The 18756-nt window shown below is 38.9% G+C and overlaps 1 protein-coding gene across 1 annotated transcript in view; it reads left to right on the forward strand.

Moving 5' to 3' along the window:
* Nucleotides 1–18756, forward strand: part of LOC135474842 (basement membrane-specific heparan sulfate proteoglycan core protein-like) — a 150482-nt gene that overhangs the window by 78570 nt on the left and 53156 nt on the right. Inside the window, 26 exon segments of the mRNA XM_064754457.1 lie at nucleotides 48–189; nucleotides 739–879; nucleotides 1770–1886; nucleotides 2328–2459; nucleotides 3070–3357; nucleotides 3869–3993; nucleotides 4446–4619; nucleotides 5247–5423; nucleotides 5802–5950; nucleotides 6482–6593; nucleotides 7296–7409; nucleotides 7848–7975; nucleotides 8516–8667; nucleotides 9191–9255; nucleotides 9772–9912; nucleotides 10876–11058; nucleotides 12298–12390; nucleotides 12715–12798; nucleotides 13101–13219; nucleotides 13803–13914; nucleotides 14279–14392; nucleotides 14762–14889; nucleotides 15386–15472; nucleotides 15715–15776; nucleotides 16493–16522; nucleotides 18337–18413. Of these exon segments, the coding sequence (XP_064610527.1) occupies nucleotides 48–189; nucleotides 739–879; nucleotides 1770–1886; nucleotides 2328–2459; nucleotides 3070–3357; nucleotides 3869–3993; nucleotides 4446–4619; nucleotides 5247–5423; nucleotides 5802–5950; nucleotides 6482–6593; nucleotides 7296–7409; nucleotides 7848–7975; nucleotides 8516–8667; nucleotides 9191–9255; nucleotides 9772–9912; nucleotides 10876–11058; nucleotides 12298–12390; nucleotides 12715–12798; nucleotides 13101–13219; nucleotides 13803–13914; nucleotides 14279–14392; nucleotides 14762–14889; nucleotides 15386–15472; nucleotides 15715–15776; nucleotides 16493–16522; nucleotides 18337–18413 (3246 nt within the window).

The raw sequence follows: 18756 nt of genomic DNA on the forward strand, positions 1-18756 counted from the left end.
ATTACATAAGCACCCATATGCATTGTTTTTGTCGTCTCTTTCTTCAGGCTCTGCCTGCCAGGTCCAGTGAAGTTGGAGGTCGCCTGACAATCCCAGGTGTGACAGCAGTGGACTCAGGAGAGTACACATGTACGGTGATTGGTATCCCAGGCTCCTACAGGGCCATTGCTGTCGTGTCAGTGCAAGAGGGTAAGTTAGGAAGCGTTTCTGACTCATACATAAAGTATAAGAAAGGGACAGAGAGGATTTAGTGCAAACAGCAGTGAGTAAAAGAGCATTGTAAACTTGCTCTGTACGGAGAAGAAATATGAATCCCATTACCTACTGGTTTTAGACATTGACAAATGACACCTCTGTCCTTCACAGGGTCATAAACATTCAGCATCTCAGTTTTCTCCATTGTTCATTTTCTCCAAATTAGTTTTTGTGAAGGTTTTTCCGACACCCACATTATAGTAAATGTGATCAATAATAGGTGACTAACGTTTGTGACAGGTCACATGATGCAGTGGGGCTTTTTTTCTAGCTTTATCCAGAAAAGAGTTCGAGGTCAAAACTCCTCTCTTGTTAAGGTGGGTTTGCTACTGGAAACTCAACTCATCTGAACTGTGCGCATTTGCATTCTTCTTTCCAAATTACCAAAATAGCATATTTTTTTTCTTTTTGATATTCACATTATATTGCCAGGTGGCTTACTTATGTGTTTCATTATTAATTTTGTTTAATTCCCTATTGTAGTTGGTCCAACTCAGCGCCCCACTACGGAAGGTCCTTGTGGGCGAGATCAGTCCACGTGTCAGAACGGTCAGTGCATCCCTCGTGCTTATGTCTGTGACGGTGAACGTGACTGCAGGGATGGGTCAGATGAGGAAAACTGTGGTGAGTGATTGGTCAACTGCCATGTTAAGATGAGGAACATGTTACTTTGAAAAACAAATGCAGAAGGTCTTCCATTGCATAAATACCACATGATTTGATTTTACACAACAGTTGAGATGGCTCTTCAAATGCTTCGTTTGAAATTTCCCAAATCCATGGGTGCCAAAGTTGCTAGAGAACAATGTTTGTACATGCTTGGACATAAGTAACCATAGCACAGGGATAGGTATTCCATGCTTGCATACCAAAAGTCAGACGTGACACTGTCAAGTTTAAATGGAAGGAAAAACCCAGGCCTCACTCAAAAGAATCTGTCAAATTAGGATTATCCTAATTTACGAGATTAGGATTATATTTAATTTTGGAGCTATTCTTATGTTGAGTTTGGTGTTATGAAGAGCGGCTAATAAGTGTTAAGCCATATCAAATTTCCACGTAAATGGACAGGTTATTGGTATTGTATTGCACCTGAAGTTTAACAATTTGAATGTTGCTTGAATCTGATTGATTCATCCCCCTTACAGAACCATTTAGTTGTTTTTTTATGAAGTTTGATTAATTTCTTATTTTAAGGATTTTGATATACTTCTGAAAGAGCAAACTTTAGGTGATATAGAGTATTTCTGTTTGAAGAATTCACAACCCCATTTTCACTCTTTGCGTAGCAAGTCCAGCTTTTGCACTTTAGAGAACAATCTATCCAGGAAACTATTCATACTGAAACTATATATTTGATTATATATTAGAGAGTCAGGCTTTTTCATGTCATGAATGGAAAAGAACACTCAACTGTGTGACAGTAAATGTTCTCTCGTCAGCTATGGAATACTGCCTTCATATTCATCAGGCTATATCAGGATGCTAAGCAAACATGTGGTTCTGTTCCTTAGTTCGTCTGCCGTGTGAACCTAACGAGTACAAGTGTAATTCTGGGAAGTGTATCATGAAGATCTGGAGGTGCGATGGTGACAATGACTGCGGAGACAACAGCGATGAACAAAACTGTGGTAAGATAGGCTAATGATTATTCACAATTGAATCCAACAGGTAGACAACATGTGGACACAATGCAAATTTATGTATGCACACACATAATTGTAATTAATCTGTCTAAGGATGGAAGTTATAAAGCGGCAGGTGTTTGTACTGACCGTTATCATTTTGACAACGAGTGCTTCACCTGTTAAAGTGTCACAGAAAAGAACTTTAGACAAGGTTAAGAGATGCATAGATTCCATGTAATCCTGTTTGCTTTGTCAAGAAGTTGAAGATTTAACATTAACAAATTTAAATCATTTTAGCAACTGTCTGTTCCTGCTTTCTTTTATTTGAAAGACCAAAATTTTTAGCACTAATAGCAGCCTTCCTGCTTTAGTCCACATGTCGTTAAGAATTGTAATTAGTTCTTCCTCTAAAGTACAGTGTTGTTGATGTGATTGACTTGACAGGAACAACTGCCCCTGGTGCCCCATGCCGCTATGACGAGTACCAGTGCGTGAGTGGTAACCAGTGTGTGCCTGCCAGTTACCAGTGTGATGGGGAAATTGACTGTGTGGACAGATCAGACGAGATCGGCTGTGGTAAGTGTGTACCAGTGCATGAGTGGTAACCAGTGCGTGAGTGGTAACCAGTCTATGCCTGCCAGTTACCAGTGTGATGGGGAAATTGACTGTGTGAACAGATCAGACCAGATCGGCTGTGGTAAGTGTGTACCAGTGTGTGAGTGGTAACCAGTGTGTGAGTGGTAACCATTGTGTGCCTGCCAGTTACCAGTGTGATGGGGAAATTGACTGTGTGAACAGATCAGACGAGATCGGCTGTGGTAAGTCACACAAGGATTTACTGAAAAAGATGTGACAAAGTATGAATTCATAGACTGATCAGCTCTGTATGCTGGACTTTTATTCATGTAGTGAAAGCCTGTTATAATATTGATGTACAGATTACACGAAGCACTTTTGTGTCTGCGTTTCAAACTCAGTATATGGTATAGTACTTAGGTATGGTGTCTTGCAATGTGGTGATTGACTGAAAAGTTTCATGATAATAAATTTTCTTTACGGTAAAAATTTGTAATACAATATTACATCAAAGTTCTGTCCCGCGTGGCTTAAAAGACATTCTAATTATTATCTTTACCTGTATATTAACACCTGTGACAAATCAATCGATCTGTGTCCCCCTCCTCAGCTGGCCCCACCATCACGGTACCCCCTCCTCCCAACGTGGAGGTGGAGATTGGAGGCAGCTTCACCATTGTCTGTGAGGCGGTGGGTGTTCCCACTCCTCTCATCGTGTGGCGTCTCAACTGGGGCAACATACCGCAGGGTCAGCGTGTGAGGACAACCAGTGTAAATGGGCGTGGCACTTTGACCATCACAAACTTGATCGATTCTGACCAAGGAGCATACACCTGTGAGGCCATCAACACAAAGGGCAGTGTGTTTGCCACACCTGATGCTATCATCATCACCAGAGGTATTGTAACACGTCAGATAGCCTCAGTCTTAACTATCTGCTAAACATCTGTATCTCGGATGATCTGCTTTTGTGAATCGCAGACTTGTTACATCATTAATTTCATTCATACTAATTCACACCTTGATTTAGGCTATTGAAATGTCTGTCCTCACGGATTATGAACAACAAAAATAATAGAACAAAATTTAGCAGTAAGTCACATGCATTACCCAGTAATTGATAAATTCTACATCTAAGATTTTATGCATGACTTACTCATTTTGCGTTTTTGCCTGAAAGTTTTATTGATTTTAGAAATCTGTTTTAAGAATTGTTTGAAAGGTACAATGACATCATGTTTCTTTGTCTGTAAAATGCACTATTTAGGCACAATATTTTGAGCAAGTAGAGTAATTTGTTTTGGCAAGAATAAAGTTTCTCACCAGTTCATTCTGTAAAGGTCAACTAGGTGGTAGTAAATCTGCTACTGATACTTGAACTTGTTGTTGTTGTTACCTGTGCGATTCAGTGACCCCTGGGCTGTGCTCACCACCACTGTACAATGCTGAGGCCAAAGACCAGTCTCAGTGCTACCAATGCTTCTGTTTCGGACAAACCAAGAAGTGTTACAGCAGTGGTCTGTCTGTCTCACAGGTAATGCTGTCTTCCCGTGTAAACGGTACCGTTCTCGTTAAATGTAGAAATGATCAAAAGTTTCACGAAATGCCTTGAATGTTGGTGATGAAATGTTCATAGAGAGTCTATCAGTGGGTCTTTAATGGCCACTTCATCATGAGCTACAGTGCATGTCCCATGACTTATTCAGTCACAAGTTTGAGTACAGCTGTTATTGCCCCTGCTACGGCCTTAGCTCCATCGATTTGTTAGGCAGCTGGCTCGGTCAGGTGGTATTCCTCTATGCTCACCTCTTTTGATCACACTGTTGTCGTAAAAAGTAAAATATGTGTGATTTTATGCCATAAAAGACAATTGAAATATATGAATGGATGAGTCTATCAATTTTGTTTTATCTTGTGACTTTGTATGTAATGCTTACAGTAACTCAAATTTATGACAGTGTCTCAAGAATTTGTGTTTTGTTTCAGATTGCCCTGGGTTCAGAATTACAGGTGATCCGTCGAGACACCAAGCAGGCCATTGAACAGGCCTTCATTCGGTCTTATCCTAACAAGAGAGAGTTTGGCATCTCCGACTTCAGCAGGGTGTTGCCCACTGGCAGCTACTACTGGAACCTCCCAGTGCAGTACCTTGGGAACAAGGTGAGATGAGAAACCCACTTCTGTTGCTGCTCAGTCAATTTAGTAGTGACTCTGGCGACTGGTTAAAATCATCATTTCATAAAGTTAGCCTTCTGTTACTTGTAATTTGTTGCATTAAGACTGCAGTGTTTACAGTATGCATCAAAGATTGGGTCCACATTACTGGGCAAAATTTGTATTTGATGTAGGGGATGAGTGGATGTGTTTGCCCATTGGAATTGCCTGTAATCGTAAAAGTGAATGATTAGGCTTTAGCACTACATCAGCAGTAATTCAGCAGTATTGTCTTCTGGCATTCAGCCGTAATCATTTGTTCCGTATCATGGCGAGAACATGTTGGAACCAGGAAACAGTTGTCTTTCGACATGCGAGTCACAACATTAAATCAAAATCACAACAATCGCGAAATAAACACTTTTAAAACCATGCAGCTAAAATATGTCCCTGCAAAGGACAAACTTATGTTCTAAACCAATGGGGACCTATTCTCTTCACAGGAGAGCAAATTAGTTGCCGTTTCTGCCAAGCTTTCACAGAGTGTTGAGATTCTGCGAGAATGTATCTCCACCTGCTCATGTTGCCCCAAACACCAGTCTAATAAATAAATTATTTGTAATACTTTTGTAGCTTTCAAGTTATGGCGGAGACCTGAAATATAACATCTATTATGAGAAGATTGGGGAAGACCAGCCAACTGGGGACCCAGACGCCATTATCTCTGGTAATGGAATCACGCTGTTCTACAGGGCTTTCCAGGGGCCCACAGCAGGGGTACAAGAGAATGTTGTTATCCCATTGGTGGAGGTAAGAGAACATGGATTTAGTTGCCATGTAAATAAGCAATGGACCAATCACATGTAATGCGGTGGATTTTCATGGAATTGTTGAAGATGTGACCTGCAGTTTAATTTCTGGTTGTAAAATGTTAGAATTCTTAATCGTGAGAAAAATTAGGCCACTTTTACAGAACTTTGATATTGTGATATTTCTTGTGACATTTCTGTGATAAAAGACCTAAAATCATAAAAGGGATATGATTTATGAGAAAAGTTATGAAACTTTGATTTAGCCAGTTTTATGAAAGTTAGCCTGAGTCAGATTAGAATTAATTCGAAAGGCGTAAAGTTTAATAATTTTTCTTTTTGTTTGGTTCCTGTAATATTTCATTGTTTGGTCTTTTAGTCTGCATGGGCCCGAGCAGATGGACGTCGTCGTGGTGATATTGAGCCTGATGCTGAGATTGCTAGTCGAGGGGACCTGATGATGGTGTTGGAGAATGTGACAGAGATTTTGATCAGAGCCACGTACGATGTGGCACAGACAGAGAGCAGGTATTAGACCAGTAGTCAGACAATTAGAGGAGAAACAAATATGCAAGTCTGAAGGGAAATAACGTCAAAGTTTTGAGCTAAATGTGGCTCAGTGGATGTAACATGTGCCACTCTTGGGCACTCTGGTTTTCTCCACTGTCCTCAGTTATACAAGTGAAAAAATTCTTGAGTGTGTTGTTTAATAGCTATGAAATGAATGTAAGTAAATGCTTATGTAGTTGACATTCAGCAGTTTCACCTTAGAAATAATCCTTTGATCCGAAGTATATGTATATAGGAAGACCGATTCAAGCCAACAAATTCATATGTTTATATAAATGACACTTATTGTTATTGACAAGGCTGAAAGTGCTACTCATTCTGCTTTTGGTAGAGATTGACTTCTTTCGTTCAAGATGATACCATTACAGAAAAATGTTGTTGAGTTTTCATTCAGTCTGAATTTATTGCTCAGTAATAAGGATATTTTAGTAGGCTCTTCATAAAATTGTTTATACATGAATTGATGTGCACAAATTTGCTAATTTACAGGATTGGTAACATTCTCCTGACAACAGCTGTTACAAGGGATACTGGGCGTGGCCGGGCCATTTCCGTGGAGGAATGTACCTGCCCAACAGGGTATACTGGACTCTCTTGTGAGGTAAGCAAGCAAGCTCACTCTAAGTATCAAATGATAATCCATGTCCTAAAGTGTTCTAAATTGGAACACATTCATCTTACTTTGCACTTGATAACCTGATTGCTGGAAGTAACCTGAATTGTGTACTTTTCCCCGTGCAATGGCAACTCGGCGGGGGGGGAGGGAGCGGAGTTAAACAAAAGGCTGCACAGCTTGGACCCAGGAAAAGTTACCACTGGTACATGTAAAGCAAAGTGAAATTGTTCTAAGGTATTTAAAGAAGACATAGCCATTCAGTGCTGACCTAATTTATACACTAATTAAAGCTACTATAATTCTTCAACCTTTTCACATGTTTACAATGTGTTTATCCAAGCACAGTCTGGAGGCATTTCTCTGTGTTTACTGATAAAGTTATATGTTTCTGTGAAGCCCTGAATCTGGCCAATATCCAACCTATGTTGTTCTGTCTGCAAAATCAAACTAACAGTGAGCATAAATTGCTCTGAAAGTTGCTCTTTCATATGCGAAAAGGTTGAGGTATTAGAGTAGTAGCTAAATCTTGTTTGTTCACCTGTGTTTAAGCATTGTGAAGTACACATGTGCCTAGTTTACCATGAACAGTGAATTTTAATGAGGAGGCCTCTGTATTATATCGTACCCCCTGCACATTTACTCTAATTTGGCGGTGTAAGCAGCTGATTCTATTTCGTATAATTTCAGAAATGTGCACCAGGATTTTTCCGTGTGAACAGGGGAGAGTACTTGGGTGACTGTCTGCCGTGTAACTGTCATGGCCACTCCAACGACTGTGACCCACTTACTGGAGCCTGTAGTGTGAGTATAAAACAGTTAATAAGTGGTTTCAAGTAAATTTCTGCTTTGTACATCAGTTGATTTTTTTTCTGGTTTATACATCAAGGATGTAGATAAATATGAATTTCTTGTTCCCTGTCCGTGTCAGGTTGAGAACTGTCAGTTTTTCTCAACCCACAAAACTGACCATTAAGGCAGTTTATTATTAATTGCCTCTTTTTATTTGTTTTGTCATTTTGAATAATTTGAAACGGGTAAAAAATTTTTAGTTTAGGAACTGACCAAGCAAAACTAAACAAAACCAGTTCATGTCTGTCATATTGTCAGAGGTGTACAAGGTTACATTAATCTTGACATCTTCTCCCAGGTGACCCAGTTTGTGTAAATATAGAATTTACATTTGCTGCTAATTGTGATGTAGTTAAATGTAATTGAATTTGTGCGACATCTTGTCCTTAGCGCTGTATTCACAATACGGCTGGACCGAGATGTGACAGGTGTGCGGATGGTTACTATGGTGATGCCAGGCGAGGATCGCCTAATGACTGTCAGCCATGTGCTTGCCCACTAACAATCCCCTCCAACAGGTAGGTAATTAAAACAAAGCTGAAGATGTGTGGATTATAATGTGCTACTCTGCTACATATAGGGTCATATTTGAATCTTCAAAAAAAAAAATAAAATTTAAAAAAAAGACATTGTTTACATCTCCTTTCGTCTAGATTAACCGTGTTTGAATGGTGTCTTCAGTTTTTTTTAGAATTTGCTTAAGCCTTAAGAACTGATTGTACTCCTGGCCCAGTTTCACGAATCTCCCTTAACATTACGAGCTCCCAACTACCATGATAACGTAATGCGTACAGTACTGGTTGCCATGTTAGTTACATGCATGTGAAGATAACGTTAAGAGTGCTTTGTGAAACCAGGCCCCAGTCCATCCACATTCAGCAGTAAATTTGAGCGAACTGTTCGTTTACCTCTCATGTATATGTTCATCATGGAGTCATCAAACAGTTTTCCAGACTTAGAAAACAGTTTATCATATTGAATTGAAAATTGGTAGATTGGTTTACCATGAAGGATCAGGTTGGAGTCCATCAGTTATTCTGATTTTTCCAACCATACAGGTTCTCGCCAACATGTGCCCTAGGAGGAGATGGCCAGATGAGGTGTACAGCCTGTCCCCCGGGGTACGAGGGTCGTCAGTGTGAGAGGTGCTCCATCGGTTATGTGGGTAACCCCAGTGTGCCTGGGGACTCCTGTAGACCAGACTCTGGGGGTAAGCATACCCATAGTCTCATCCTTCTGGCAAAACTTATTCTACTGATGTGTTTCAGGCCTGGTTGTTAGCATAAGGCCTCAAGAAAAGAATTTTCTGCTCCCGACCATCCAATGTCCAAACTTTATCTGCCATTTTGAGTGTTTAAATATCTTCCTTGTGTAGTTCCTCAACCTGGTTATGCCCAGAAGTAACATATTTCTTATTCTTTCTTTGGCATGGTGTATCGTAAATATCTCAAAGTTTAAAAGGATATGGTGCTAGCATGTTTACTCAGCTGAAGCTGGATAGGAAAGATGTTTTTTTTTTTATTTGGCCTGAAAAGCGTACATGAAAAGTTCACATGCGCAAATAATATTTAAGGTTTGTGACATACATTACCATATAGAGATTTCACCGTTATTTGGATTATTATGCTGCAAGGAGACTTTGGCTTTGACATTAATGGAATATTAAGGTGTGAAAAAGCTTGACTGATACAGGCTGTGATTTACTCACACTGACACAACCTGTTCCTTTACAGACAGGTGTGATGATCGAGGTACTCAGGATGGTTCCTTAATCCAAGGGGGTGTCTGTCGGTGCAAGGTAAACCATTTTGCCCCTAGAAACATTCCCACTCACCTCACATACATTTAATTAATAGAACTATTTTGAAAAAGTCCTGTCATAAGTAGATCTGTGCCATTAAGTAGGATTTGCTCGCCGTCTTAAGATGAAAGCCGACCCGTGTGGGACAGCAGTATTTCCTCTAGCTAATCTAATACCTATAACAGTGATTTCAACAACAATACAAGTGGTCATGAAAGACCATAGACCATATTTTCTTATTTCAGTAGGCAGAGAGCACTGTTATTACTTCGGTTATAAGATTTACTTCCCTTGGTAGAGGACCATTGAAGGATAGAAATATTAATATTCTTGTTCAACTCTAAAGGCAACCAATTTTCAAGCCAGGTTTCAGTAATAAAATTGAACACAAAATCAATGGTGTGACTCATTTCGAATTCTGGTAATGATTGAATTACAGGAGTTTCTCCTGACTCATTTTGTATGTCTACGAATCAGTTAATCTGAGTTTGGTTCTATTTTTGTTTTGTACAGGAAAATGTGGAAGGTCCATTGTGTAGCTCATGTCAGCGTAACACCTTCTACCTGTCTGACAGTAACCCATTAGGCTGTATCTCCTGTTTCTGTATGGGGATGACCCAGACCTGCACCAGTACCTCATGGAACAGAGCACAGGTATGGATACAATCTCTGAAGAAGACCGGGGCCTCTGTGGCTCTGTTGGTTAGCGCACTAGCGCAGCATAATAACCCAGAAGCCTCTCACCAATGCGGTCGCTGTGAGTTCAAGTCCAGCTCATGCTGGCTTCCTCTCAGGCCGTATGTGGGAAGGTCTGCAGCACCCTGCGGATGGTCGTGGGTTTCCACCGGGCATCTGGGTTTCCACCGGGCTCTGCACGGTTTCCACCTGCCTGGCCGCCGTCGTTTAAGTGCATTATTCTTGAGTGTGGCGTAAAACACCCATCAAATAAAAAAAATCTGAAGAAAACAACACATAGATGAAAAATAAAAACAAGAAAATATGCCAAATGTGCGGTCACAGGCTTATGCAACTTCACACTACCTTCAAGAACAAGAAAGCACTGGTCCCCAACAAGAAAAACAACAATAGCATCCACCCATAGGGTTGTTTGTCATGGCTAATATGTTGTTGAAATTTTAAATGTGTGTAATTGAAATGAACAGGACTATCTCACAGAGAGGTCATGAAGTAACAAAGACTTCAAAAAGACAACATGTAGATAATATTGAAAGAAAAATACATTGTGGAAATATTAAACACATGAATGTACATATATGTAAAAATGTTTGGAGCAGTGATATGTTAAAAATAAAGGGATTTTCACAGAGGGAGTGATGAGTAAGATTGTCATCATTGATGAGAAATGCACATTGTTGAAATTTTGAATATAGTATGTGAATGAATGTTTTGAGTAGTTAAAAATAATATGATGATGAATATATATATATATATATTACAAAGAGTTGAGAATATCACTCACCATTACACGGCTCACTGTACGCTGTAACGCTCTTGTTTTATTTCAAGCAGATTTCCTGATATAAGCTCTTGTGATCTAGTTCTCATTTTGGACTCGTGTCCAAAAGGCAACTAATATTGACTGAACAACTGTATCAGATTTCAGCCACCTTCACCACTGACCGTGCTGGCTTCATGCTGACAGACATGATGAGGCGACAGACCGTGGAAGAGGGATTCTCTGTCAACTACAACACACGTGATCTCAGCTACAGAGCCTTCTCCAACCTGCCACAGATAACTCACTACTGGTTCCTGCCCGAGAGATTCCTGGGCAACAAGGTAAGATAGTGTGTATCACACGTGTACCATTGGGATCCAGTCTGCTTGAAATGTGAGCATATAATAGTAACAAGTGGCAGTCTCCAATGACATGGATGATGCCCTCACTGCAAGGAGTATGGAAATGTTTCCAGAAAATGTAATTATTGAAAGCTGGACATAAAAAAATAAGTGAGAAAAAAAAATTTCAAAATGGACTGTCCATAGTTATACTATCATTAATTAATTTGGAGGCTCAGTTAATAAATAGCAATCTTATGTGGCTTTCAGCTCAAACTGTGTTTTTCAAACTATTTTTGATTAAATTTACTCTAACATGGGCATTGGAAAAAAGTTGATAGAAAAAATTGAGGAGCATTACTTTATTAACCCTTGGCTACAGAATAATTTAAACTCAAAACAAGTGTAACAACCATTTCAGATTGGTGTTCTTGTGATCTGCCTGTGGATGGTCGCTGGTTTCCCCAGGGCTGTGCCCAGTTTCCTCCCACCATAATGCTGGTCGGAGACATAGTCATACAAGTGAAATATTCTTCAGTATGGTGTCAATAAATAATTCCAGTTTCGGTTTATATAATAAGTACAAGCAGTAGGTTTACATAATAATACATAAGCCTATGTATGGAAAATCTTAGTACATATACTCTAATTATGGAGTGTAATGTCCATATCTTGGTCTTGAAGTGCCACTCTGGTCAGAATACAAATTGCATAGAAATATTACAGTGATATGAAAGAAATCCTACAGAGTAACACTATGTTTCAATAGAATTTTGATGAATAACACTATTTAACCCATACAACGTACAATATCGGTTTTATTTCACTGCAATATTTTCACAATTTAGGAAAGCAATTCAGACTGTCCCAGTCTTTATCAATTCACCTTGCTTTTAGGGTAGCGGTGTTTTGATACCAAAGTAGCTCTTTAAGGAAAACTGGGTGCTCTCCAGAAAATTGTGTGTGGATTGTAGAATAGAATTGGCCAAAGGGTTTAATGGGTTTGTGGTAATATTCCACCACATAGCCCTATGATGTTTGACATTCCAAGTCCAGCTCTCACTGGTTTGACTGTAGTTCTAGGTCATGTACATTTACCCGATAAGATGATGTAGTTACCCCAAGAATCTCTGGCCTATTTTCTCAGCCCCCCATGTTAGGGTCAAACTACGAATAGTAAAGAAAGCAAACTGGTTGTAAATTGTAGAATAACTGTGTTGTGTGTGTTTATGTTACCAGGTGACTGCGTATGGTGGATATCTTCGCTACACCGTGACTTACAGACCAGGGTTTGACAATACGCCACGCAGCGACCCAGATGTGGAGATCATCGTGAGTATACCCAGCCAAAACACTGTGGAGGCTGTTTATAAATATGTCATGATAATATGCCGTGAAAATAGTCACATGGAAACTTGAAGAAATTCAGTCTGTGTTTTTTAAGCCTGGCAAGCTTTTAATGTTGCTTATTTTTGTCATTGATCCGTGTTCTTAAACTAGGTAAATCCATTACTAGTGGTAGATCTGTCCCTACATCAGTGTTTTAAATTGATATCAAATCACTAAAAATTGCATTGAGAGATCAGAAATAATGTCCTTTAATATCTTTTTTTTTCTTTTTTCTTTTCTGATAGTTTCAAATTTTTGTTATTTCAGGGCAATGATATCGTGCTGATCTACAGACACACATCTCCTGTGGACCCCAATACCCCACAGTCATTCCAAGTCCCACTGTATGAGGTAAGCCAAAGCATACAAACAAATACCAGACTAGTTCATAGGTCGTGAATTGTACATGTCAGTATAATGTGACATGGTGTTCCAGTGAGGCAGCACTATGAATACCTTTATCAAACAAACCAATTAATCGATCTAAATGCAGTACTGTAAGCTATTTGTGTGCATAAATTCCTAGCATTAGGACAAAAAATACATTTGAAAAGTCATGTGTCAAGCAAAACATCTTTAACAGTATTATTGCTGTCTGGATTTTACACTTTCTCAGTGTAGAAAGATAAACCTGCCTTTCTTTGTCCCTGCAGCAATATTGGATTCGCAGTGATGGGGAACCAGCGACCAGAGAGCACCTGCTGATGGCCCTGGCTGATGTCTCTGCCATCCTCATCAAAGCCACGTACACCGCCACAACCACAGAGTCCAGGTACTATGGTTTTTAACCTCAAGTTTGTATGGAGCCTTGAAAACATTGAAAAGACTGGGAATTGAAAGTATCTTTTCCAGGCCTATTGTTGTTTGGCAAAGAAAAGCCTTGAAATTGAGTACCATTTTGGCATGCGTACATATACAGTGGGTTGAAGTATAAAGAGCTTACAGAACCAACCTGAGCTATATATACTGTATGTTATATGCTGACATTCTTGTGGAAGTATTTGTTTTCCAGCATCTTGATGCAGTGCTTCATATTAATGTGAAAGTTCAACTACATGTAGATGTGATAAGGTCGTTCTGTGAGCTTCAAGCTTGAATGGGAATTTTGGCCAGTAAAAAGCAGAGAAGTTTGAAATCTTTAAGGTAGCAGCATATGAACCCTGTGTATGGCCTATACTACAGTGCCTGTCATTTCCTATCATTCCATTCTCTTGCGTACAACTGTGGAAAAAATAATAATGATAATTTGTCTTAAAAATAACTCTGGAATCAGACTTGTGTGGGCTTATGTGTATGACATCCTTTTGAAATATTTGCAGAACTGGCAGTCATGATGCGTATGTTTATGTTTGTAGTATCCGTGATGTGACTCTTGATATAGCTGAAAACCGTGTTACCGGCCAGGATAGGGCTTTTGCTGTGGAGCAGTGTGTCTGTCCTCGAGGCTATAGAGGACTGTCCTGTCAGGTGAGGGAAAAATAGTGTACTGTGTGAAAAAAAAAAAAAAATGAATGCACTCATTCTAAGGAAAGATTCACCCTGGCCTTTCATAGAATTTTATCTAAAAATAAAAAAAAAACTGGAAGAGTAATTATGTTCATAACTTCTGGGGTTGTAATTTGAGAACGGGTTACCCTCTCTGTGGTTTGTGTAATTGTAATGGAGATATGGTGGTAATAAATGTGAAAGAGGCTTAATTGGAGGTAGGTGCAGATTCAACAAAAAACATAAAGGCTTAACTTTACCAGGAAACTTTGATTTCTTTTTGCTCATAATATTTTACACTTTAGGGCTGAGATGGCTGTGGCATTGAGCATTTTTTGTCTTTCAGGACTGTGATACAGGCTATACCAGAACTGGAGGTGGTCTCTACCTGGGACTCTGTGAGCCCTGCCAGTGTAATGGACACAGCAACGAGTGTGACCCAGAAACAGGGGTGTGCAGGGTAAGTTTGTGTACCACCTCTGTCAGTGTTGTAAACACTGTTGGAACTGTGGTTCGGAAATAGAAGTGTGCAGGGTAAGTGTGTGTCATCACCTCTGTCATTGTAGTAAACAGTGCAGGAAGTGTGGCCCAGAAACAGGAGTATTCAGGGTAAGTGTATGTCATCACCTCTGTCAGTGTAGTAAACAGTGCAAGAAGTGTGGCCCAGAAACGGGGGTGTGCAGGGTAAATGTGTGTCATTACCTCTGTCACTGTAGTAAACAATGAAGGAAGTGTAACCCAGAAACACATGTAAGTACAATGTGATGTAACCTATTTAATATGTGAAAGTTGCAATTTGTAATGTGTACAACTGGTTGTTGTTTTACAGAACTGCCAGCACAATACCGAGGGGGATCGCTGTGAGAGGTGTGGATCTGGATACTTCGGAGATGCTTCTCGTGGATCCACTGCTGACTGCCAACAGTGCCCCTGTCCACTGACTGTATCCCCCAACCAGTTAGTTACCTCCCTTGAGTTATATCATGTACATTGATAATATTTGCATTTGACTAATTTATGCATACCTTTGAGGTTCTTTCTTTCATTCTGTGTTTTTTTTTTCCTCTGCTTGTGTTTATAAGTCAGAACTTGATTACAATGACGGTAGCTAGACATCCAGGATAGCTGTCAGAATAGAAAGTATATATGTCAGTGTGGTCTACGTAATTGATTCGCTGACATTACACCCTCAGCCGAGTGCGGTCATCATAAATAATCGAGTATACATAAAGCTATATATATACATACATATATAGATATATATATGCCACACTAATTTTCTATTAAAATCAGAGCTTTTAAAAAATTGATTGGCTTATTCCAAAGTAGTACAAAGGAAAAAAATATAGTTTCCTCAGCTGTTAAACATCTCGTCACTTATTCTGTTGACAAGCAAAGAAATATCTGACATCGTACTTAAAGCCCAGTCATTTATGTCATTTGTTGTTTCCAGGTTCAGTCCCACCTGTATTCTTGATAATGATGGTCAGGTGACCTGCACAGCCTGTCCTGCAGGACACACAGGACGCCGCTGTGAGAGGTAATGTCTGCTCATGTCACAGCTAGTAATTCAGCTGGAAACAAGGTTCACCTGGTTCTTTAAATCTGTGAAAATACTTTAAGTCCTAAATGCAATATTCGAAATGAAATTTGTATCTTTGTTATCACAATTTATTTACTCCTTGATAAAATTTGGGATGCTTTTTTCATGATAGTAGCACTTAGTGTAGTTGCCTATGTGGCATTTCATTTCATACATCGATATCAATTTTTGTTGTCCAGCTGTTTACCTGGTTACCAAGGCAACCCATTAAGACCCGGAAGTTACTGCCAGCAGGTCACAGGTAATATTTTCTCTGGAATAATGTTTGACCTTTATGCTGACTAAGCTACTTTTTTGTTTGAGGGAAAAGTAGAAGGAAAATAATTTCCGGAATTCATAATCATTTATCCTTTGTATCTTGAAAGTATTATTTGTCATTTTAAATACTCTAATTCTAATAGCTTTCAAGGCCTTTTACAGCAGAAATTAAGTCATCATTCTCTTTTATTAATACAAGCATAAAAAACTTTATCCAGTATTGGACATACACACTTGAAAAAATAAAACGAAGAAAGACATTAAGAATTGATGCTATAAGAATGTCTTATGTCTACATCTAATTGGCATTTACCTTGAAAAGAGTTTGCTTTGGCTGTCTGGGGGATGTTTAGCACTTTATAACAAACATACCTTTCCCGTTGCCTCATAGTGAAACTATTTGACTCTTGGTCAGATTTAGAATGGCAGTGTGAAATGCCAATGTCAATCAATAAAGTTTGACTTAATACCAAATATTTTGTCATATCCATTTCTAAAGAAATATTGCTTTCATTATGAGACAACTAGGGAGGTGGTATATATGTAAATAAAGGTGAAGTGTTTGTGGAATAATTGTAACTTTGTAAATGTTTTTGTCCTGTGTTTTTCGTCTCGGTGGCCTCTCCAGAATATATTTAACTCTGTCCTGTGTTGAGTACCTGTGTTAAATGTTTTGGATTTTGACAATGTTGATTTCAGACAGACCCAGAGGTTTTCAGTCAGCTGAAGGTGGTGGTATAATTCATTTGGGGAATTTATTTATGTCACAAATCTTGGCTTTTGTACTAAAATGTTTGTCCACAGCCGTAGGTGTGGGGTACTTGTTTAACACCACTGGGCTTTCTTCTCAGCCTGATTGAATTGGCCGTCTACTGCTTTACAAGTGAACGCTACTGACCGTATAACTCTCAAGAAAGACAACTCATTCTTCTCACAAGCTAAATAGACTTAGAGTTGGTTATTCACTCGGCTGAAAGAGAAATATTCACTTAATGGTAAATCCAGCAGAATTAAATGTTTTACTTTGTCTGTGTAACTTTTACAGACATTTACAGACTGAAATCCATTCCTAAATCTGTTATATAATCGGTACTTAATGAAGTATATGAGTGTGTGCAGTATTGGATGCCTATGTGTATTGTAAATATTGTAAATATTTTATTCTTCACTATCAAGTTTTGATTATATAAATGTATGATGTATATAAGTTTGAGGAGACCCCCCTAGTGACCCATGGGTTGTGGGATATCCTCAGTAAACAAATAAAGAATAAAATTATTTCTTTTTTTTTTGTGTGTGTTTTTTTCTGTGGGAATATTACTTTGTAAACCTAAAATTTTTGCGGGGATCTTTGAATAGGAAAAATCATGTATGAGCGAAATTTATAATGTCATTATTTTAATATAACTCTTTGAAATTCTGCTGGATTTCTGTCCTGGTATTTGTCACTAACACTGTTTTATACAAAAAAGGACAACAACAATAAAAAAAAAACATTTGTGTTCTAAGAAGACAGGTGGTAGTGGTGATAACCTTGAGAATGGAGCAGTAGTTTGCGCTCTGGAAATCCTCTTGTTTGGTGTCCACTTTTGTTGGTTATAGTTGTTATAGATGATCAAGGGTAGGCTTCTAGAAGTTTATCACAGGTGGGAGCAAAGGTTAATGGTTTGTGATTTAGGACGATCCTTTCAAACAGGTAACGGAAAGGTAGATTTACAGATGTGATGCAAATATTTTGTGGTGCTGGGACATTAGTTGGTGTTCTAAAATATAACAGTAGTACTTCATTGGAAATCAATTCTTTTGGATGATTCTCCTGACAACTCTCTTATGCTGGTCTCTCTGATAGTTGTGAACGTGCTTCTAACATGCTTCTATCTTTTTAAAACCATTTTGGAGAGCTACAGTGATAATAATTATAGGGTTGATTTTTCTGGAACACTGCCATAGCCAAAGATGATTTTAATTTTAAATAATGAAAAGTTCACACATTGACAAAAATTTAGTGGGTTTATGTTGGAAGATATTTTAGTAAAAATGTATTAAACTTTCCAGAGAAATTTTAAGCTTGTGTCTCGTAGGAGTTCAATTTTTACAACTAGGATGTGACATAATTTTTTTTTTTTTTAATCTGAATGATTTTTGTGAAGAGGTGCCTGAAAACTACTTAACTGACATCTTGAACTATTGCTTTTCTCATTTTTACACTCATAAGCACGCAGAAAGAAATATCATCTAGACAGGTATTTAAAGTTATTAGACAATGTTTCATGTTTTTACTTGTATCACATTTCGTTGTTTTGCATGGATTATCTCCCTTGTGTAAAATTTTCTAAAATTTGTATCTGCCCTTATTTGACTTATGTGCAAAAGGCATGCATCAGAGCATCGAAGTAGTCTAGGGAAAACTTTTTGTATGGTCAGATTGAACCATTTGCTCCTTCAAAGCTAGAAGACTCTAAATTAATTTTACAAAGGGAATAACCATGACCAGTTAGGACCCTTGTTTTAGCTGTTTTTAAGTATGTTTTTTTACCTGGCAGGTGTGGAGTGTAACTGTGACCTGAGAGGAACTGTCCCCAACACACAGTGTGATGAGAGAGGCCAGTGTCAGTGTAAGGTAAGGTGATACAGCAGGTGAAGGACTGATTATGTTGGGCCTACACCCCTAGGGATGGGATTTTATTTATTTATTTGATTGGTGTTTTATGCCGTACTCGAGAATATTTCACTTATACGACAGCAGCCAGCAATATGATGGGAGGAAACCGAGACAGCCGGGGAAACCCACGACCATCCGCAGGTTGCTGCGGATGGACCTTCAAAGTACGGCCTGAGAGGAAGCCAGCATGAGCTGGATTTGAACTCACAGCGACCACATTGGTGAGAGACTCCTGGGTCATTACATTGCGCTAGTGCACTAACCAACTGAGCCACAGAGGCCCCTCTAGGGATAGGATGAA

The sequence above is a fragment of the Liolophura sinensis genome, chromosome 9, assembly GCF_032854445.1.
Source record: "Liolophura sinensis isolate JHLJ2023 chromosome 9, CUHK_Ljap_v2, whole genome shotgun sequence".
Lineage (NCBI taxonomy): Eukaryota > Metazoa > Mollusca > Polyplacophora > Chitonida > Chitonidae > Liolophura > Liolophura sinensis.